The sequence below is a fragment of the Erpetoichthys calabaricus genome, chromosome 12 (genome assembly GCF_900747795.2).
Source record: "Erpetoichthys calabaricus chromosome 12, fErpCal1.3, whole genome shotgun sequence".
Classification (NCBI taxonomy): Eukaryota; Metazoa; Chordata; class Cladistia; order Polypteriformes; family Polypteridae; genus Erpetoichthys; species Erpetoichthys calabaricus.
In genome coordinates, this window is record NC_041405.2 from 6144055 (window position 1) to 6168154 (window position 24100).

At 38.9% G+C, this 24100-nt stretch overlaps 3 protein-coding genes across 6 annotated transcripts in view; 1 reads left to right on the forward strand and 2 right to left on the reverse strand.

Moving 5' to 3' along the window:
• LOC114661780 (interferon-induced very large GTPase 1-like) overlaps nt 1-24100 on the forward strand; it is a 138086-nt gene that overhangs the window by 29366 nt on the left and 84620 nt on the right. The window lies entirely within an intron of this gene.
• The window catches only part of LOC127529812 (uncharacterized), a 119184-nt gene continuing 105668 nt past the window's right edge, over nt 10585-24100 (reverse strand). Inside the window, exon 2 of the mRNA XM_051934713.1 lies at nt 10585-11361. The gene's annotated coding sequence lies outside the window, so the exon portion shown is untranslated. The remainder of the gene's footprint in view (nt 11362-24100) is intronic.
• The window catches only part of LOC114661781 (up-regulator of cell proliferation-like), a 133425-nt gene continuing 122804 nt past the window's right edge, over nt 13480-24100 (reverse strand). The window contains exon 3 of the mRNA XM_028814981.2: nt 13480-17418. Within this exon, the coding sequence (XP_028670814.2) occupies nt 14129-17418 (3290 nt within the window). The 3' untranslated portion in view covers nt 13480-14128. The remainder of the gene's footprint in view (nt 17419-24100) is intronic.

The following is a 24100-nucleotide window of genomic DNA, read 5'->3' on the forward strand; positions in this document are numbered from 1 at the left end:
CAACTAAGTCAACCCCAAATATGTCAAGAGGGCCTACAAATGTTGGTTTGTGAACAGTTTATGCAGAGGCACATGTGCTCTGACTTGGGCAGAAGTGGTTGGCACCGGCACCTGTGCTATGTTACCTTTCAGATTTTGAAGTTAGTAGTACAGCTGCATATGCTTTTATGAGTAGTTTGGGGCAGGGGTCTAACTAACATTTAGACACAGGATTGATACAGTCTAGGGGAACACAAATAATTCACAGAATAGACTAAAATGGCAGTGGGCTAGTTTAGTGGAAGGTGTGGACTTGTCTCATTTTCAACCCCCAGATTTGATGACATATGAAGACTGCAGAAAGCTAAAGAAACAGATGAAGAAAGGCTGGGAACGATACAAGTCATCAGGAGCGCATTCACGTTCTTCAGATGGTCTTTGAAATAAAGCAGATATGTAATGGACAAATGGTCACGCACAACTTTTAACACTTGATAAGCAACCACTGCAACACAAAACACAAGTTGTTCAACAGACTCCTCAAACAATGAAGACTGTTTAATTATATCATAAAGACATTGTACAAAAGATTTATCAGGGGTGGAGTGTTGTGGTGTGAAATTTTGCATACAAATTGATATTTTGTATGTCTTTATTTGTAATTTAACCCCTTAACCGCCCTCTGCCGGATATATCCGGCATCGTAGCTTTATTGCTGACGCCTTACTGCCGGAATTATCCGGCACATTTGCCTGTGGTTATGTGAATGTCTGGCGCGTAGTATAACTGACAGTTTGGTGTGGGTATTATTACTATGTTGTATTTCGACAACTCTGCGCTTGTATTGGCCGATCACGTGATGTGATTCGAAAGAGAAAGCTGTGAATATGGCGAAACGTAAACGGACTTCCAGTGAGGTTTTGCAGGCGATTTTGGACAATAATTCTGATCATGATTGTAGAAGTTCTGAAGAAGATTATAGCGACAATGATGATCAGCAACGTGCGCTGCATGATACTGTGAATGACGACGCATCGGATGATGGCGATGAGTGGGTGTATCCCCAGCATCTCAACTGGACTGCTGCCCGTTATCTGAGCCAGATATGAAAGATACAAACCGTGACCGCTTGTTCAAGCTACGTCCTTTGATTGACCATTTATTTGAAACATTTCAGCAGGTGTTTCAGCAGGTAAATACTGCTTGAATAAATGTAAACTAAAAAAACGAAAATTGTTCAGATTTCTCCTGGCATGGGGAATATTTAGGGAGTTGGCGGTTAAACAAAGGTTAACAAAGCATAGTCATATTAGTGTTTCATTAGTGAGAAGCATTGATGTTCCCCAGGCAGTAAGTCAGGATGGTGAATTTTATGACAGGGTTGGGGGAAGTGGCTAAAACCAGTTTGACAAGTGATTCTCTGCAGGACCCTCTCAATCAACCCCCACAGACAAGCTAATTTACCTAGCTGGCAAGCGTCACCTTAACAAATGGTGTTGGGGGCAGGTGTGAAGCCATCGTGCCACACCAGAAATCTATTGGTCTAAAGTTGCCTATTTGTGAATTTCCTATTGGGATTAATAAAGTATCTATCTATCTATCTATCTATCTATCTATCTATCTATCTATCTATCTATCTATCTATCTATCTATCTATCTATCTATCTATCTATCTATCTATCTATCTATCTATCTGTTTTTAAATCAGAAGCCATTAAGTACCACAATGCCCTATTGGCTGTAGGATTTGGACCAGAGAGTGTATAAATTTGCTTGCTTTACCCCTTTCTCCTTCTCTTACACCAGGGGTGGGCAGATTCAGTCCTGGAGGGCCACAGTGGTTGCAGGTTTTTGTTCCAACCCAGTTGCTTAATTAAAAAACAATCCTTGCCAATTATTTAATTTCATGGCTTGTTAGTGCTTTAACTCTACCATGTCAGGTCATTCTCATATCCTAGATTTTTTTTTCCTTTCTGAGGATATCATCCAAATGATTTGAAGTCTAAAACAGATGAGTTATTCTCAGCCCTTCACTTTTTTCTCTTCATTTTCCTTCCAAGTATTTAATTAAACCCAAAAATGCTTGATAAATACACACACAGTGGTAAATAGGAACATGCAAAATGGAGAAATGCTGGTTTCTTTTGTCATTTGCATGTTATTGCTAATAAGGAGTAATTAAAAACCACGACTACAGCTGTTTAAGACTAAAATAAGCAATAAGGGTTCAAAATCTTTATGAGCGAGACAACTAAAGTAAAGCAGAGGTGTTACTTGAGCAATAAGTGCTTCTTATTAAGCATTAGGGTTGGAAAAAAAACCCTTCAGCCACTGCGTCCTTCCAGGACTGAATCTGCCCACCCTTGTCTTACATCATTGCTATGTAGAAGCATCTCTCTGTCAAACCATTGCCATGAGGAGCACAACTCGGCAGCCATATTGAGACAGGCATGCAACCTTTTCTGAAGAAAGCTGACCAAAAATGAGGCCTTAACTGGAGACATTTAAAGTAACTACAAGTCTGTGTGTCACCTGAAACTACACATCAGCATTTATCAGGTTGTATGGTTGCCAATATTCACTTGCACTTTGCTTACTGCTATTATTTGTGAATATTATCAATAATACATTATTTAAAGTGTAACTTAACTTCTGCTTGACTTTTACTACACCTAATTTTCAGAGGTTATAAATGAGAAGGGAAGGTGGGGAGAAGTTATAAAGTACAATACCTTAGAAACAGCGGTAAGTCTGTGTGATTTGAGGCATTCTGACAAAGGCTACACAATAAAGAATACAAAAAGGGGAAAGTAAAATAATATATTACTCTATAAAGACAAAACACATATAATGTACTTTTATATACTTTTAGAGAGAAATATATTTTTTTGTAAAAAATAACATGTGAATTAATAGTTAGACATAAATTGTGTGCCTCTCATTAACTGAAACTGCTGTTAACATCCTGCTACTCAAATTAATTTAATACCAGGGTTTCACCTCTCAAACACAGGACAAGGTGCCACCTTTTACCTGTCCTGCCACCCTGTTTGTAATTGCTACCTTTAAACATATCAGCATATTTGTAAAACCCACTTAATATATTTATATTTAATTAAGCAGAAACTCGAAGTTGGCCAGAAGCTGCCATTAATTCACCCATTAGGTAGACTTTGTGATAAAGCATGTTTTATGTACAAATATAAGTCCTGTGGCCTGCAGGGGACTCTCAGCTCCCCAAAACCTGACATAGACAGACGCATACACAAGTTCAGAAGCAAAAAACAGGCATTTTTTGAGCTGTGAAAAACTCTTCGCAATTGTTTCCCACCAACCAACACAGTTACAAAGCACAACTACAGGGAGATTCACTCGAAAGAGACCCCAAATGTTCTGTGGTAACTCTCATTAGATTGAAGCAATCTGAACCAAAACAATATGCTCTATACCTTGACGTTTGTGTAATCGACTACATTACATGCGATGCTGGAAGTGGTTTCCGTTTTCAGCCAGACACATTTTGACATGGCGCTCCATGTTCCTGAACGTATCGGCAAGCGTCTTGGGGAGGGGGAACAGCAGCAATTTCACGTTGGATGTTTTGCTTCAAATCTTCCACAGTGTGAGGCTTTGAGCATACCCAAAGGAAGAAGTCTGGTGGTGTCAGATCCGGCGACCGTGGTGGCCAAAGCCCCTTTGACATTACCCTGTTACCTAAGAAGGACTCAATTTCTGCCATGCTACTTGCCGATGTGTGCTTTGCTTCGTCTTGCTGGAAGTAACCTTCCATTAACTCACGATCATCCAGTTGATTCTGACATCGCTTAAATAAATTAATGACCTAGTAGGGAAGACGCGCTGCGCAATACTGTACACCACCATCCTGATGAGAAGTCGAGTAACTGAGTCAAGGGGTACGGGCGGTAGGCACCCAGAAGTTGCAAATGTCTGTCCGGCGCCTACCTCATCACTCCGATGCAGGGGCATCCCGGCTTTTTTGAAGCTCCATATACTGAGGAGCACATTGCACGCTGTTTCATTCAGATTGCTTTGTCCTAGCGAGAGTTATTACAGAATATTTAGGGCCTCTTTCGAGTGAATGTCTCAGTAAATGCAGCACACAGCACATTCTTTCTCTTCTTCTCTCCGTCTCCCACTCTCTCCTTCTGCCTCCACTCCTCCTCCAGCAAGCTTTGTCCCTCTTCCTTGCAACTCCTTGCCCAATTATTGTAAAATTTAATCATATGTCACTTTAAATCTTTGTGTGATAAATTTTAAATATTTTAAATATTTTGTGTGATAAAAATGAAATATTTGAATTCTGCTTGAAAAATAAATAATACTCACCTGGATTGATTCAAGTGGCAAAAAAGTTATATATTGCTAATTCCGTGTTAAATTGGCTAATGCAAAGTGTTTGCTAACACAGCATGGAACTGAAAGAGAAGGGAAGAGAAGGAAAAGTAGTCCAGCAGTCATAAGTGCTCTTGGAGTAAAGAGTAATATCAGGTTTTTTAAAATTTGACATCAACCTCTTGGAAATTGGTAACAAGTTTCTAAATGTAGCTATAAACCTTTTCAAAATGTGACATTAGCAGTTTCATTATTTGATCTCATGCACTGAAGAAATTGCATTCAGGGATTCATGTTTGATACCCAACTTCATGACAGCAGTTTTAAAATGTGATATCTTTGAGTCTTTAAAATTAGGTATCATCACTTAGAAAACTGATATCAAGTAATAACGAAAAGCAAACCCTTTCAACAGCTTTTGAGGTGCAAAGTTTATTATCCACGTTTTTAATTTCGACATCGAGATTCTGAAATTTGATATCAGTTTTTAAAAATCCATCCATCCGTTGTCCAACCCGCTGAATCCGAACACAGGGTCACGGGGGTCTGCTGGAGCCAATCCCAGCCAACACAGGGCACAAGGCAGGAACCAATCCCAGGCAGGGTGCCAACCCACCGCAGGTTTTTAAAAATGTGACATCAAATTTAAAAGAACTGATATTGTGTTTTAAAACATAACATTGGTACCCTGAGGTTAAAATCAAAATTAATACATTTGATAACATTTTTAATTTTTTGCCATCGGAGAAAACATTTTTGATATCAAACTTCAAAAACATTTAACAAATTATCAACTCCAATTATTTTCCTTGATGTCAAATTTTCTTAAGTTGTAAAAGTTATATAAACTTAAACTGCTGAATTACTGTATACTGAAATTCTTTCCCTAAACCTTTAAAAGAAGAACAAAATCGATGATCTTTTTACGTATTTGGTTAAAAGTGTGTGTCTGTCATTCTAACTGAAAAGGCTCTACACAATATAAAATTAATCATACTAACATTTAAAATGATCATTTTAAATTTGAAAAAGTTGATATAAATTTTATATGAACTTTTAAAACACTCATATCTTGTGATTATCAAATTATAAAAATATCTGTGTTTTGATATCAAACAAGGTGATTAAATGCTGGCCTGCAGTGGTGCAGGAATCAGGAGGTCCTTTGCCTGCTAAGCTCACTCTATTTCTACCTGCCACACTCACACTCACACTCACACACACACACACACACACACACACACACACACACGCACACACACACATACACACACACACACACACACACACACACACGCAGCTGTGTAAGGTAGTGAATAACAGCCAGACGCAGCCCTCTTGTGTTCTCACCTGTCTCACTCTGTGTGGCACACACAATTTCTTGGCCTTACTTGTTTTTTGTATCTTCTCTTGCCCAGTTATGTCACAATCTGTCATTTTCAAAAACTACACAGCCCGGTAGGTGTTAGGTGAAAAAAACAAAATTTGAGTGAATTTGTAACTTTTTTTAAACAAATTAGTATCTTGTTTGAATGAATTAGTACCTCATTTGAACAAATTACATAATTCATTTGAACTGTAAAGAACAGAGCTCTTTTTAACTAGAAAATACCTTACTGTACAAAGGTACAACGTATATAAAGCTACTGAATTTGTGAAGCGACTGCTATAGATTGATAATGTACATATTATGGGGTGCAAGTTAAACCAATGTTGCTGCTTTTAGAGGTAATATCAGCAGTTACGTAAGGAAGTTTCACCATATGAAGATTTCTTGTGTGTAATGGTTATAAACCTAAAACTCATATAAGGTGAGGCTCTGCTACATATGCTGTTATTGAAGGTTATTAACTATATACATTACACTTACTCTGTATATTCAATATTCAATGCATGCTTTTATTATTAAGTGAAACAAAAAGACAAAACATGTTTATATTAATCACAATAAATGCTAAATGCTGTAAGTTTCAGTCAGGCTGTGCCATTGCTGATAATCTTCTTTGCATTGTCCAATATTGACTTCAGACAGACGCCTTGTGATCTTCTTCCAGGCCTTAGTTTTTCCTCTCCATATCCTACAAATTGTGAGAATGATTCTTTTTACTTCTTCTTCATTTTCTCTGGAAAAGTGTAACTATGAAAGTGGCCATCAACAGTTACATTACGTCTAGCAGGAAGCCAAAGGCCGTGTCTGATGTCAGCTTTGAGGAAGTGCTGTTTGATGCTGTCCTGTTTGCATAAGTCTGGAACTACACGGACTCTATGGATTCTAAGATTTTCTGCCCACTGTTTGTGGTGGGCTTTCTCCAGTGACTCTGGTGTAATCTAAAGACACTCCATTTAGGAGGCAAAACTGGCCCGTGTGGTGGAGTGTGCTGTCCCATCTGGGATTCAGGCCTGCCTCATACTTAGTACATCTAGAAGTATTCTAGAATCTTCTGACACTGAACTGAAGAAATGCTAAATAAAATCAATGCATGGATGAATGGATATAACTTCAGACATATTATTATTTGAACATGTGTTATTGTTCAGATTCAAAAATAGCTTGAAAATTGACTTAAAAGATCCACTAACCCATTCAACATGTGGAGGAAAAGATAATAAAAGAAGTTGAAACTTATAAAGAGTAAAGACTAACAAAAGCTATGGAAATAATATTTGTGATATCTTTCTGAAATGATTACACAGAATCGGAGGATGTAGATGGGGGTTAAGGAGCAGTCAGGGGCTGTGAACACAAATGGTTCTCTCGAGTGTTCAGTAAGCTTAGTTGTCCTAGGGGTTCACTTTTCAAATCTTATTTTTTTATCAAATTGTATTACTCACAAATCAATGCACGATGCAAGAAGTTTTTATAATATTAAAGTTAAATATAAGTTTCAGCATAACAAGATTACAGGATTTAAATTGTTTATTTATTTTTTAATCAGAAATACAACTAGGAACAATTAAACAGAAATCCCCACCCTATCCACAATAGAGAGCTGGCAATGAAGAAACAGATCTACTGTGTTATACACTGTAATATCTTATTAATTAAAACAATAAGAGTATTGTAAATGCACAGACAGGAGCTCAGCAGACTTATTTTAAAATAAGATTACTGTACAAATTGTAAAAAAAACAAACTCAGAGGTGGGTTTTCCAAAAGCTTTGTAGCACTAAGAACAACGTTAATTTGTATTTAAGTACGTACATTATGAGAAAAGTGGTTTCCCAAAATTGTTTGTAACTAAAGTTGTACCTAAGCTCGTTCGTTAGCTGCGTCTGACCCGACTCATATGTTAGTCCTAAAGCACAACGTTACCTGGCTGCCTCCTGCGGTGCAAACAGAGACAGACAGAAACAGACAGTGGCCGCCAAAGGGAGAGTCAGAAAGCAATTGAGTAACAAAAAGCTGGAAATGCTACAGGCTGTATAAAAAAAGAACAAAGAAATGAAATTAAAAAGAACTTCTAATACATGTCATGTTTGACCAAAGTCATATACTGTATATAAGTACATGAAATAATGTGGTAATGCATCTCTGAGGACAAACCATTGGATTGTAGCTGTGGAAAAGACTTCACCTAAGTGATGGTGCAATATTGGAGATACACAGGGAGCTAAGTATAATAATGCCAAAATAATGGCACTACTGCCCTATGGCGCTGCTTGGAAGACCCTCCGTGGCACTTTATTTTAAGAGTGTAGAGAGTTGAGTAGAGCTGTTAATTTGCATTCACCACGGGCCACATCTTACACGACAGTCTGTCCCCCAGGCCGGTGTAAAAGCAAGGCAGACACACTTCAGAAGAATATTTTGCTCACTTTATCTTTGATTTCATAAGTGGCAGATGTGTTATTATTCATATTTTTATGTGGAATTGAATGCACTGAAGGAGAGTGGGTACTTTGTTTACCACTTCTGTTACTGCTAAATTATGCATATCATTGTATATTTGGAAAAACAAATAAACAAACCATTAAAAGTGAAAGACAATATTTGTATAACGTAGACCTAACAATATTGTCCCCTTATTTTTTTACAGTAAAGTTCCAGCGACCACAGCTGCCAGTTTTTTACCATAAATTAACACATTTTTGTTTTATACAGTGTATATGTTGTCAAGGATTGTCTCCTTCCTGAGCGTGTGATGGTTGTTTCTCTGTAAAGAAATACAGTGATGAACAGCGACATCGAGTCACACTTAGCGGAGTGCAGTCAAGGCGTCTGCCGGCTTAGGTGCTCATGGAGGGTTTTGTTTATTTAATGTGACTGAGTTTTTAATTCGCCTTTCATTTGGCTCTGTTATTTTATCTTATCGTAGGACTAATGACGGCACTTTACATTGAAAATGTACTCATATCGATTATTTTCAATCTACTTGTAAGGGTTGTTGCAGGGCAGGGTTAGTAATGTTGTTCTTTATTTTTGTTTGTAGGATTCCTGTCTTAAAAAGCCTTTCGGGAAACCAGCGTAAAAGTTGCTGATTCATAACCTCTGTAGTTAAGTTGCTCATTACTTGCCAAATACAATTGTTTTTTGGGAAACTCACCCCTGTTCAATTTCAAGCAAAGAAAATTATATATTTTTTTTCTAGTTATGAAAAATATAAAAATATAATTTTCAGTTATGGAGAGCGCATTAGAATTACTCCAAATGAGCAGAATTAGTTGATACGCAACATGGAAGTGCAGAAAATACAGGTGCTGGTCATAAAATTAGAATATCATGACAAAGTTGATTTATTTCAGTAATTCCATTCAAAAAGTGAAACTTGTATATTAGATTCATTCATTACACGCAGACTGATGTATTTCAAATGTTTATTTCTTTTAATGTTGATGATTATAACTGACAACTAATGAAAGTCCCAAATTCAGTATCTTGGAAAATTAGAATATTGTGAAACGGTTCAATATTGAAGACACCTGGTGCCACACTCTAATCAGCTAATTAACTCCAAACACCTGCAAAAGCCTTTAAATGGTCTCTCAGTCTAGTTCTGTAGGCTACACAATCATGGGGAAGACTGCTGACTTGACAGTTGTCCAAAAGACGACCATTGACACCTTGCACAAGGAGGGCAAGACACAAAAGGTACATAAGCACATTAATTGAGAGGCGAAGGGAAGGACAAGATGTGGTAGAAAAAAGTGGACAAGCAATAGGGATAACCGCACCCTGGAGAGGATTGTGAAACAAAACCCATTCAAAAATGTGGGGGAGATTCACAAAGAGTGGACTGCAGCTGGAGTCAGTGCTTCAAGAACCACCGCGCACAGACGTATGCAAGACATGGGTTTCAGCTGTCGCATTCCTTGTGTCAAGCCACTCTTGAACAAGAGGCAGCGTCAGAAGCGTCTCGCCTGGGCTAAAGACAAAAAGGACTGGACTGCTGTTCTCTGATGAAAGTAAATTTTGCATTTCCTTTGGAAATCAAGGTCCCAGAGTCTGGAGGAAGAGAGGAGAGGCACAGAATCCACGTGGCGTGAGGTCCAGTGTAAAGTTTCCACAGTCAGTGATGGTTTGGGGTGCCATGTCATCTGCTGGTGTTGGTCCATTGTGTTTTCTGAGGTCCAAGGTCAACGCAGCCATCTACCAGGAAGTTTTAGAGCACTTCATGCTTCCTGCTTCTGACGAACTTAATGGAGATGCAGATTTCATTTTCCAACAGGACCTGGCACCTGCACACAGTGCCAAAGTTACCAGTACCTGGTTTAAGGACCATGGTATCCCTGTTCTTGATTGGCCAGCAAACTCGCCTGACCTTAACCCCATAGAAAATCTATGGGGTATTGTGAAGAGGAAGATGCAATACGCCAGACCCAACAATTCAGAAGAGCTGAAGGCCACTATCAGAGCAACATGGGCTCTCATGACACCTGAGCAGTGCCACAGACTGATCGACTCCATGCCACGCCGCATTGCTGCAGTAATCCAGGCCAAAGGAGCCCCAACTAAATATTGAGTGCTGTACATGCTCATAGTTTTCATGTTCATACCTTTCAGTTGGCCAACATTTCCAAAAATCCTTTTTTTGCATTGGTCTTAATTGATATTCTAATTTTCCGAGATACTGAATTTGGGACTTTCATTAGTTGTCAGTTATAATCATCAACATTAAAAGAAATAAACATTTGAAATACATCAGTCTGTGTGTAATGAATGAATCTAATATACAAGTTTCACTTTTTGAATGGAATTACTGAAATAAATCAACTTTGTCATGATATTCTAATTTTATGACCAGCACCTGTGTTACCAGATAGTCTATGCTCATCTTAAATAATTCCACAAACACTGGCATAAGAGGATCTGAAATGATCGTCCATCCTGGACTGTCTGACAGATAAGGAACACATCTTTACAAAAGGGCTTTACTTTTGAACAATATCCCAAAACGTAAGTCAGAGGGAGGCCAGAGCTGACTGGCACAGTTCACAGTTAGGTCCATTCTCTGATGTCTTTAAGGTTGTTTGTCTGGCGTATGATTTTCTGCTACATTAAAGTGTGTTTTGCACCTAAAGAACAATGAATGTTGCAAATGATCGAATTCCACTCCTTCCTTGAGTCTTGATAGAGAGGTCTCCTTCCTAGTGGTGAACACTATGATAATATTTGATAAACTCAGACAATATTCTTTTCTTTACTATTTCAAATATTTTCTAATGTGAGCACTACTGGCAGAGTAGGGAGGTTTGGCAAATTCCGTTTTTACAAAATTGAAAATTAAGTGTGCTAAACAAATTATTTACAACGGAGCTGATCAAAAGGTGTAAACATATTATCAATATAAAGATCACTGAAAGTTAAGATGCCAAGTGTCTTCCAACACTTAAATATTGTATAGTTGAGGGAAGGCTTGAAGACAAAATTACGCTTTAATCAGCAGACAGTGAGGTGTTTTCCTTAAACATATTTATACAATGGTTCCATATTTTGAACAAGTGAAGCAGGACAGAAGTGTACAGTTTAACATCTATTAAAATCTTATGTAGTACTTTTCATCAGACTGCCAAACTTATGTTTAAAAAGATCTCTAAGTTTCTTTGTAACTGTAACTCACAGACATATGAACTCTTGTTAATGAGTCAGGGGATAACCTTTTAATATGCTGTTATGAGTTTATTTGGTTAGGGTTAGGGTTAGATGATAATTTAAATTTTCAATCCAAACAAGATTAGCAATGTTACATTTGGGTAAAAAATAGAATCATATGATCTGCAGAGAGTGTGTCAGAGTGGATGGACTGGCATCCCAATAGGTTAACTCCCTACTCGACTGGGAGGCCATAGCAGAAGGATGTGGATGAACAAGCATCCCACCTGGGTTGGTTCCTTATACGTTTACTGGCCAGCAGATCTTACTGTAAGGACAGAGGAAGTCAGCTTTCTGGGGCCATGTATTCTCCCTACACACAGGGTAGCAGCATCCCTCTGGTGTGCACCCACAAGGCATATTGAGAGCTGTAGTCCTGAGAAGCGGCCCTGTTAGGATATTGGATGTCACCAGGTGGAGCTTCAGTTGAATGCTATCCCTACTTTGGGTGACATTTGCCTGGCTGGTAAGTGCTTCTGAAATGCAATGATTGGCCCCAGAAGTACTCACAGGACATAAAAGACTTCATCTCATCTGCATCAGGGAGTCTGAGTTGGGAGGAGGTGGACGACACTCATGAAGGAGTGGGAGAAGAAGGAAGAAGGTGATGAAATCTGCATGTTATTATTGTGTTGGGCTAACGTAACCTTGTAAGTGAATTACAGCACATTAAATGTCATTTTGTTTTACCTGAATTGTGTTGGACGGAGTTGTGTCTGATGTACGCAGCTCTGGGGAACCCCATGGTGACCACAAGGGATATTTTTGTACCATGCTTTCTCTTATAATTCCTGTCAGTTGTGAGCTTTGCAAAATACAAATGACCAGTCATTGGGTAGCAATTGCAAATAGCATTGTAGACAGTGGACTGCCTCCAGTGGTCAAAATCTAATGACATACATGTTTATGGTTTTACATAACTGTCTCCATATAATCCATGTCTTGCAGGTCTTTAAAATAATGCCTTTAAATAGACATTGACTTGCGTAGTGAGGAGAAGTTGATTTTTATTGGAGTTACGAGAACCATAGACAAGTGGATCTGAGATGACCAAACCTACCGATGTGTGTCCATAGCTGATTTCTTTTGTGTAATATGATGAGTAGCTATTAGTCATGATGAGTTAGGGGACTGTGGTAGGACAGAATAGGCAGATTAATATCCTTCACATTTTCTTCTCATTTGAAGTCAAATTGCAGCTGTTGTCTAAAATGTGTTCCATTTTTGGGGAGTTACCTTGCTTTCATTCCATTTCCTTATCACTCTTGAGATTGTTTTTTTTGATTCGTGAAGTTTCAGATTATCAGGGTGTACCTGATATACTTTTTCCAGGTGGGTTTTCACATCATCCCATGTTATACTAACTCTTATCCTGAGAGGCACATGATCGTGCCATTCTGCAAACTCTTTATAATATTTCTTGTAAACAAATTGCCAATAAACAGAAGTGAAGCATTTGTAATGTTGACCCCAATCATCATTTAGCAGGCTTTGCACTTCACATCCTCTCATGTGGTTTTTGTGAAGTATGCAGTTGACTGTATTCTGATGTGCTTTTCTCCAAAATGCAAAGTAAAATTTTTGAAATATGGTTCTGCTTGGGAGCTGAAAATGTTGTGCCTTATTTTCAATGGTCAGTACTCGATGGTATCTTGAATAATGTTGGTGGTGATTCACATCCAGCTCACATGGTGTCCCACAAAATGGACATTTCTCCTCACAGCCCTTCAAAAATCTCATCATTTCTTTGTGTGGTGGATTGGGCAGACTTCTTACTTTAGAGCTGGGATCCCACGCATTTGTTTCTTCCATCACTTCCTTTTGTAACACTTGTATTGCTTCACGCAGATTTGCAATGAGATGTGATGCATGGCCCACGTTCTTAAACATAATATTGCCTAGGTTTTCTTTCTTTAGGACCATTATCTTTTCCATTTCTTTCATTAGTATATGCAGTAGTTCTTCACCTGTGTTTACTTCCTTTACTTCCTTTGTATCCAGGATTTCCATCAGTTCCCCAAAAAGGTTGCATATTATATCCTCTAACAATAAAGAAAATTGTGTTTTGCCATTCAGATCACTTCTGCAGAATTCCTCTGCCTGTGCCACCAGCCACTCTTCAGCAAACCATTCATAGTCCGTGATGTACGCCTTGTAGGCCTCAAAGTCCTCTCCATCATGCAGGCTGACCAGGAGGGACAACTGAAAATTGGTGATGTTTCTAAGAACAACTGGTGCCCACGTCTGTCCCATTTGATTTTCAATGTCTATTGAGAGCTGCCTTTGGATCTCATCTATGAGGGACAGCTTGAGACACAAGTTGCAGAACTGATTTGTTACCTTCTTACTCAGGTCTCGTTCATGATACATCTCTCTAAATATTTCCCAGTAAGCATCTTTTCTTTCTTGAAGTTTATCCACTACGTTATGTTCTCTCATAAACTTGTCATGCATTTCCTGAAAACGACATACTGCTGTTCCGCAGATGTGCAGCTTGATGTCCACCTGAAACTGGTCACTAACCAATTTATTGCCTTCTCCTAATTTCTCAGTTTGCTTGTCTATTTCTTTAATGACACCTGTGCAGTAACTCTGATCGTAATCTGTGGTCTTATTAATCAAGTCGGCCAGGTACTTGTTACACTTACTTATCACAGAGTCGGCAATATTCTGAACCTTCATGACATGAGCATTAGATCTCCACGATTAATTCACATGATGACCTCCTTTACTGGCTGTTCTCTGGATGTCCTTTTCTTGGAGACCACCTTCAAACCTCATTGAGCCAATATCTTTATCTGCATTTCTGGCTACCATCTCAGTTGTATTTTTATGACTGAAAGGCCACCATGAAGGTGCCATTTCTTTAATATCTGATGCAATTTGCTTAGTCAAATCCCATGAACGATAAAGGTAAGAAGACTTGGTGTTCACATGTTTATCTGTGGCGATGAAATATTCTGTGTGTGAGAGGTGAGATTCCCTCAGTTTTTCCTTTATGTCTTTCCTTTTTGATTCATCGGTCATTAGAGTGTTCTCCATGTCAGCTCTGATGTTGACGTGATCTTCTGGCATTTTAAAGGACTTCACATTTTTTTCCCACATCTTCTCAAATTCTTCTTTGAGTTGAGTTTCACTAAGATCATTTTTCTTCAGTTTACATTTTTGCAGCAGCTCATTAACTTTCTGTTCAATCTCTTGTATGTATTTTTTGATTAGATTGTTAAAATCAGTAAGACTTTGATGGAGTTTGATTAACTCTTCACACTTCCTCACAGCATTTCCTTTACATTCCAAGCAAAGTGTCTTAATGTTGATCTCAAAATGATTCTTGTAGTTTTCAATTAATTCTCTGTTATTAGCATCACTGGTGAAATAGGCCTGAAGTTTCCGAAGTCCTTCCAGTTCCTGCTTCCTTGCTAACTCATCAGCCTCACTTTTTAATGCAGGCACTAAATTATCGATCTCTTCACAGTTTTTAATTCTCCGCTCTGCTTCTTCCTTCCACTTTGTGAAGCTTTTCTGAATTTCCCATTTCCAGTCGCTGTACTCAGATGAGAGCTTTGAATATGTGACAGCCGCCAGACTGTTCTGAAAACTGAATATGAAATCCTCTGATTTGACCGCATTGCTGAAGTCCTCCATTGAGATGATGAAGTCTGAGATTGTTAATGGTAATCGTTTCTTTCTTTCTTGTTTAATGTGATCCACCAGCTGCTGTTTCAGTTCAAACACTTTCTCACTGTACCCGCTACTGACAGATGCCATCGGCGGCTGACTGTGCCACAACCCTGGCATGTATTTCATTGTCTTCTTGATGTCATAATGTATCACATCAGAAAATTTAGTGTAAGTTTCTTCTTTGTTTTCCTGTTTTGCTGCCATTTGTGTGAGAAAATTAAGTTGTTTCAAAAGCTGTGTGACTCCTGACAAATTGAGGACATTGGCGGAGAGGTCAGAGACATTGTGGTGAATGAAGTAAATGCTTTGTTTAATCCCAACTTCCTTCATCCTTATTAAGGCGTGGACAATGATCTGGAGAATATCCTGCATTTCTGAATTGGATTCTGATGACAGGTTTACTAAGACAATGTCACTTAGTCCAGTTATCAGTGTTGCCAGCTCATTGTCATGTTCATAATTGTTTGTTAAGCTCAATAATTCCTCTGCTCTCAGCCCCTCTGTGTTGATCACCATAATGTAATCACATCCAAGCTCAGCTTTCATATGGTGGTCCACAGAGATGAGCTGCATGAAAGCCCCCCGTGTGCACCGTCCAGCACTCACTGCAAACTGTAGGCCAAACAAGGTGTTGAGAAGTGTGGACTTACCAGTGCTTTGTAAACCGAGAACTGACAAAACAAAAATTCGAGTGTCAGGATGTGTTTTTATCTGGACTTGTTTTAAAACATCTGACACCCAACCCATGGGAATATTGGAGACATCTCCATCGATGAGTTCAACTGGAAATCCAGAAAGCAACATGTCAGCCGCAGCACTTGGTAATTTAGTTAAGTGTTTCTTCAACTGAGGATCACTACAATAAAATGAGGCCTCATAAATCTGACCGATTTCACGCAGGAAGTGCTCTAATCCCAGGGAGCTCCTGCTCAGCCTGTTAAGTAATTGTTCTTTCTTACTTGTTTTAAGACTTTGATGCTTCAGATCTTCTCGTATCTTTGGTAGGATTGTTAAGGAAATGGAGTCCAGTTTGAACTTCATCCAGTGCAGAAAGAAGAGTCGCTCCTCTTTGGTGCTTCCCAGGAGAGCGTCAATAAACATCTTAATAGCAGGTGAAAGCTCATTTTCCAACTGCTTCTGACGAAGCTCCTTCTTTTTCTGTTCTAATTCCTTAGCGTATTCCAAAGGTGTTTTTTTGCCAGTATTCTTTAATCTTTGATATTCCTTGTCAATTCTAGAGAATTCATGCCAGTGCAGCCCTTGGAAGGGAAATATTTTTCCTTTAAGTTCAACAATCTTATCAGGGTTGAGATCAGAAAAAACTTTGTCAGCATTTTCTCTTCCAGTCTTGCAGGGCGGGTAATCTTCATCAATGTAAAAGCTCATTTTACGGCAAGCATCAGACATTCCTTCTAAGGTTACGTATCTTCTCTCTGCTTTACATATGGCTGACCAAACAGCAGACACAAATTCAGCATCATTTTTCTTTCCACGTACTAAAATGTTATCTCTTGGGATATTACACATAGACTTCAGGTGTCCGAGTCTTCTTCTTACTGCTTCTATTTTGTTTTTTGTATTCTGTAACAAAAAGAAATTTGATTTGGATTTTGAAAGATTAGTAATCACTTTCTCTTCTTCTTTTCCAATATTATCCAAAAAGACAAAGATCATTGAGGAAACCTCAGAAAGAAAGCCCACCTGTGTGGACAGCGACTTTGCATCTCCCCTGAGGTTCATCACCACCATTGGCTCCAATAATCGCCCTTCATTTTCCTTTTCTTGTGGTAAATACCAGCTGAGCTGAACAAGCCCATTGGAAATTTTACGTGGAACATCTCCACCTTCCATTTCAAAATGAATAAAGAAACTGTGATGGCCCTGAGTGCCACTGAGGAGAATGTTGAGAAAGGCTGACTTTGAACGCTGGAGATCCCCCAATCTGATGAATGTAACTGCGAGCATTGGGTGTGTTACGATGTCCTTCTCAATAATGGACGTCTCATTCCCTTCTAATGTTTGATGCCATTTTTTCCTCATAGCACGCAGTGCCCATTGAAGAATGTAGCAACTGCCATTATAATTTGGTAACAAGAAGGGCACTGCAATCTGGCACAATGACATTTTCTCCACCAGCTCCTGTTGAACAAAGTGATCACAACACATAAATACGGCGACAATGACGTCAAGTGGATTTAAGACAAGTGCGTCATCTGTGTCATCTGAAGGCCAGTCATCTACGTTTTCTTCATCTTCTAACTGGCCTTTATGTTTTTTAGCACATTGACTTTCTTTACACTTCAGCTTCAATGCACCTGAATGTACCATCATGAGCTTTTGAATGAAATACCACGGGACCTCTTGAAGTTCTGATGGTTTGTTTGATTGTATTGTTTGTGAGCTGATCTTCTTAATGTGTCCCATGCTGAGTTTCTCATTGCAGTATTCTTCTAAGCCAAGTATTTCTAAAACGTCATTCTTGTGTACCGAGTGCCCCTTGTGCTCTGGCTGTTTAGACACATCATGACATACCAGCTCTCCGATTTCACACAAAGTACTTTTCATTAATTCTGTCTGAGTGACGCGTTGTTTTCTGATTAAGTTTAACTCGTCTTTTAATTCAGCAGGATTTCCAGCGTGTTTCTCAATGAGCTGTTCAAGGAAAGCACACAGATCAGAGCCCATGTCTTCTCTAAGGGTTTGGATCACTGATTCTGCTCCTTTTTTACTTTTTTTCAAATCTTTTATCTCTTCCAGTGCTATTATGAACACCGATGCTTGTCCTTCTTCTTTGCTCATTCCCCGTAGCTCTTTTATATGGTGTTCTAGTTTGAGGATTTTATCAGTCATTGATTTCTGTTTGCTTTTAGACACATCAGTCTTTAATGTAATGTCACTGTTTAAATTCTCATAGAAGATGGCTGTGATCAGATACTGCAGATGTCCTTCATCTCTCTTGGCCAAAATCTGCTTCAGTCTGATGAGAGCTACAAGAACATTATAGAGGAGCATTTCTGTGATGCATACATTTGTGGACGTGATGAACAAGACCTGCTATTTGATTTGGGAAATCAGTCGATCTTCATCATCATAAGTGGAGACCGCTTTTACTTCTTCAGTGGTGACATACTTTCTTGTAACTGATAATATTTCCTGTGAACTTAAGGTAAGTGTTGAAAAAATGCACTTTTTAACCAAGTTTTGTATATGTTCAATTAAAGCTACTTTTAAAACAAATGGTAAATCTTTTAAATCCAAACAGCTGACCAGCCTCAAGAGGAATTCCTGAATGGTGTTATGACAAATAACATTTTGACACCAGTAGAGATCAGTTTCATCAGGCTGATTCATCCAAATCTGAAAGTGCACTTTAGTGAATTCAGTGAGAAACTCGACACACTTCTCAGTGAATTGGCTTTCTGACAGTCTGCTCCATATTTCTGCATTTTCAATCAGACTTTGCACCAAATCTTCACACATTATAAATCTCTCAAGATCACTGCTAGTATCCTGCACTCCAGTCTCTTTTTCCCAGCATGCTTTTATTATATCTGATACAGCTTCATAATGAAGAAAATCGTTTTTATGGTTCAATCTTATGATTCTCCATACTGGCACATATTGGTCAAAAGGTCCTCGGTCAATAACTTTCCATGTGCTGCTGGTAGATTGAAGGCCATTTTTCCAGTCCTCCAAGGCAAGAAAGTGATCTGGACCTCCAAAGATTTCTGAAGATAATGTGGTATTTGTTTCAAGTACTTCATTTTGTATTCCACTAAGTTGTTCCTGAAATGCTGACATAGTATTTGAGAAGTCAATTTCATTTACAATCTCTTTTAACAACTGCATTCTTGTTTCTCTTAAATCTTCATTAAACTTTGTGCTTTCCACTTTCACTCCATGTATTCCTCCAAACGTGTTGCTTTTACTGACATGAGAGCCGTACTTTTCCAGGAAATCCCTGCATAGCTTATCCTTCTCTTGCTGACATTCTGTGTTTTCCAGTTTTTTCAGGTCAGCTATCACTGATGGATTGAGAAGAAGATCTCTCAAGCTGAATGTGCAGGTTGCTACTGGAGTTAAATATTTCTTCCATTCACATACATAAGTCTTGTCTAATTCTTCTATTGTTCCATCACGGACATCATTATCTTTCTTATCTACTCCTAGAGTAGAGTTCTTGTCTAAGATGTCAATTAATTCCTGGTATGCGCTGTATCCTCCATTCTCAAGGAGGACTCTGGCTGATTGCTCATGTGAACGAGAGTTAAAACTTGCACTGATTTCCAATGGCTCTATCTTAAGTGGTGACCACTTGCATTTTTTTGGAATTTCTATCATTGCTGATCGTTTCTTTATCTGATCCTCTGGCTTAATGGAAAGCAGAATGCCCTGGAGCACCAGTCCATCAGAAGACATTTCCAGAATTTTACTTTCACTAAACAATCCTAAACTCTCCATTGGATGGATGAATTGTTTGTCTGAGCCTTGAGAACACGACAGATTTTCAGATGGCTACATGTAATGAAGATTTGAGAGAAATAACTAAATTGGAAGGATGTTTAGTGTCACAATGCTGATGTTTCCAGATGTTTCCTAAAAGCAATGGTCAAATAGAAAAATTAAAACATGCTATTACACTCCAGATAATAAATTCAGATCTAAATTATTAAAACACAACATTTAAAAAATTTCTTTGCATCATATATATTAAACTGTAAAATTATGGTGAAGTATGTATTTCAAATTCTAAAAGTACTTCAAAGGAACACAAAGTATGCTTTATTGAAAATAACATATTTCTGTAGCTTAATAGCTAAATGTTTTAGCAAAGTAAATGTTAATTAAAAGCTGAAGCTCAAAAGCAATTCAACTGTGTGGTAAACATTTGGTGGCATATTTGAAATGATGGTAGTGCATACTGATAGGAATTGATTTATTCTTTATAAAGCCTGAGGTAACTTGGATTCAAATTGGGAAAAGTTGTTGTAACTCCATGTGGAGAAAGGCCTTTAACTTTGGGGTTCATGCTGCACAGAAAGGAGGAGAAACAATAAGAAGAGAAGATTGTCACCTAAACAAGACTACACATTTCAGACTTAAATAAGCAGATATGAGACGTCTGAGGACTTAAACAAAAGAAACAAAAAAAAAAAAAACCAAAACAACAAAAATACTCCCAGGCTTAACTTCATCATCATCTGTAATCTTACAAAATGTGTCCTTCAAATAATCTTTTAGATACGTTTCATATATTTTTCTGCCATTAGTTTTATTAATTTGGCTTATTTGTAACAGGATGTTTATATTGCATTGTTTGGTTTTGTCAAGGTGTAATGATAAGAGCTCCTGGTGTCGGCCAGTCCATATTCCCACAGTTCAATGGCTGAGAATGGAAGCTTTCAGCAGTAGCAGTGTAGTGAATGAGCGCCTGTTTTCTTAGGTGGCACAGGTCTTAGTGAAGCTCAGGGCTGAAGAAAACAATTTAGTCAGCTTATGCTGAGATGAAGTCTTTTTTCTTAAGACAGCTGTTCACGCCTGGATAAAATCTTACATGTGATGGGTTATAAAGCAGCTGTACTAAAATACAGAGGAATTCCGTGTTAATGCACTTGGTATAGTTAGCAGGAATTTGGGATAACCATGGCTTACAGTTACTCTAAAGAAAAATGCACGAACTGTAAAAAGGAGAAAAAACCATTCGCATAGGAAGAGAACGTCAGCATTTGAGGCTGCTTATTAAACCGGCAGACGGCGCTTGGTGGCTGCTGCTTTCTCTAAATTTTCTAATATTTTCTATATGGTCAGCTGAGTCTTACCCCCAAAACATACTACAGATGGCACAGAGCTTGAAAATGGATGAAAAGAAAGACAAAGTGAAGACAGCAGCTGGTCAAATTGGGTGGACGCATTCACATAGCTATCAGTAAATCAGAGGAAGAAATATAAAATGTGAAAAGTACATAGAAATGGAAAAAAAATTTGAAAAAATGAACATTTAAATGAGGCACTTCAGTAATTTTCTGTTTGGCAGGATAAATGCAGATGATAATGGAAATGCCATAAAAAAGTGCCCACTAGCAAAATACTGTACAAACCTTGATAGCTGTTGAACTGAGAAAAATTAGAAAGAAATATGTGAGCTGATGAGTGGTAGAAGGAAGAGAAAGAGATAAGACAAGGGGAGAAACAAGGTAAAGATGCACATTATAGCTACCTCAGGTCTCAAAAGCAACAAAAATGTTAGGCTAGTGATAAAGGGAAAGGAAAAGTGGCAGAAGAGACAAGATGGCACCGCACTGATGTAGTGTACTTTAAATAAGACAAAGTGCTAGACGTGAACAGAACAAACAGTACCTGATGACCGCGGTGGTCACTTGCACTGGAGACATGAATGATTTCTTTAAGTAGAGCCACCATAACGTAGCATAGGATATTCCCTTTCTAAACTTGGTACAAGTTTGTGGCACCCCAGAGTAAATTCAAGCAGATCAAAGCTCTCATTTAGTGAACTGGAAGCTCAGTTCAAAGGTGGGACAAGGAAAAGGGAATGAAATGAGTCTTGCACATGTCCACCGGCTACAAGGCTAGTAGAACACATAAAAGCTTTAATGAGTTAAAAACTATCAGGAGAAACCTCTTGTGAAAGAGGGGTTAAACCAGTTAAGGCCAGTACTGTCTTAATAACCACATTATTGCTAATAACAGTCAGATGGAATGGCTAGAGTGCAGAACACTATGAGCCCAATCTAAACATTAAGCTGCACAAAACATGTTAAGAGTAAAATGGAGTGCATACAAACAAACTGCAAATCATCGCAGCCACAGAGTGGAGCTTGTAAAGGGCCTCCGCAGGCAGATAAGACCCTCAGAAAATGTAGGGCCGATCCAATCTTCAACACCTGTTTAATGTAATATATTCACCCACAAAGTCAAACACCACAGAGATATTATTATCGTTGGATGCAGAAAAAGCATTTGATATGGTTGAATGGAACTACCTTTTCACTACACTGGATATTTGCATGGTTCAAACTACTGTATACCAGACTGTGGTATAGCGGGTCCACAGCTCACGTCAAGAGGCTGTTTTTAAATAAATAATTGCCACGCTTGTAGCTTAGCCAGGGGGCATGGTGGTACTGTGGCTCAAGCGGTTCCAGGGGAATTTGTGATGTGGCCGTTTCTCACCCAAGTGCACAGGTGAGAAACCGTTTGCATCCGTGATAGTTCCTGGGGCTGCTGATTTCCTACAGCTGCCATGTCCTCTTCATAAACAGAAGCGTGAGGCAGCTAGAGAGGAGAAAGAAGGAAGGAAAAAAGATGGAGGTTGCAGGAAGCAGCAAGCAATGTTGAGAGAGAGAGCGAGCGCCGCTGTGAGAGAGAGCGAGCGCAGGCTCGCAGGCAGGCAGCTGTATAGCGAGCCCTAGGAGGGGTGTTTGGCCGACACTAGGTGGGGCAGAAGGAAGCGGTCGCTCCAGCTGAGTGATCATGGAGCTGGAGAGACCGGAGAAGAAGGGCGGCTGGCTGCGTAAGGCCAAGATGGCAGCAGGAGTCGGGAGGCTTGGATGTAGGAGTCCCAACGTGAGCGTCCTGGCCGTTGGGTTTAAAGCCAAGTCTCGAACGGGAGAGCGGAACCAAAGCCAGGGATTGGGGATCCTCCAGATCAGTCATGTGGAGAGAAGGCCAGCTGGAGAAACGGAGACTCTCCTGGTTGCGTGGCTCAGATGGAAGAAGCAGGAGGGCCGCCAGGTAAAAGACACCGGGCTTTGGATTGGTTTTAAAGAGACTGCTTCCAGCATTGTTTTAACCTCGTTGTTTAAAGGATTGCTTTTTCTTCTATTTATTGAATTTTTAACCTCCACAATAACACCTGTTTTTTATGGATTATTTATTTAATGACTTTGGAGGCACTGCACTTTCTTTATTTAGACACTTAGTTTTTGATTGTTGTTTTTGTTGTTGAATTTTAATAAAGCACTCTTGCACCTTTTTACACCATCCCCTTGCTCTATTGTTGTGCCTCACTGCCGTGCTCATCGGTAACATTACCGACAGTGATGGGTTCAAGGGCTCCCAGATGCAAGATGGGAGCATGGAGTTGAACCTGCATCGTCACACAGCCCAGAAACTTCAGTTTGTATTAACAACATTAATTCAGACTACTTTAAACTAGAACGTGGTACCAGACAAGGATGCCCCTTGTCACCACTGCTTTTTGCAATCGCCATTGAGCCACTGGCAGTTCACTGTCAAAATGCTTATCAGATAAAGGGGATTATCAGAAAAGGACTTGAACAGAAAATTTCTATGCAGATGATATGGTACTGTATATATCAGACCCACAAAATACTGTGTGTGTAGTCTTAACAGCACTAATAGAAATTCAAAAGATTTCTCATCACAAAATTAATTTGAATAAAAGTGTGCATTTCCCAGTGAATTCTCCAGCACACAATATTAGATTGGACACGTTCCCTTTTATCATTTCACATCAGTTTAAAAACCTAGGGGTAAACATCACAAGTAAACATAAAGCTCTTTATCAAAAACATTTTGCCATCTATGTGGAAAAAATTAAGCAAGACTTGCATAGATGGCCAACCCTTCATCTCAGTTTAGCAGGGAGAATTAACATTGTTAAGGTGAATATCCTTAAGCTTCACTTTCTTTTCCAAAACATTCCAATATACATCAATAAATCATTTTTTAAGAAATTAGATTCAATCTTAACCTCATTTATTTGGAATTCAAAACATCCACGTATCCAAAGGGCGACCCTACAAAGACCTAAGGCAGAAGGTGGCATGGCTCTACCTAACTTTCAGTTTTATTACTGGGCAGCAAACATACAAACTATAAAAATCTGGACATTGACACAAATAGATGAACAGACACAGGCTTGGCCCGTAATTGAAATAAAATCCTGCAGTACTTCTTTATATTCCTTGCTTTGTACCCCAATAAGTACAAGTCATCTCGAAAATACTAACAACC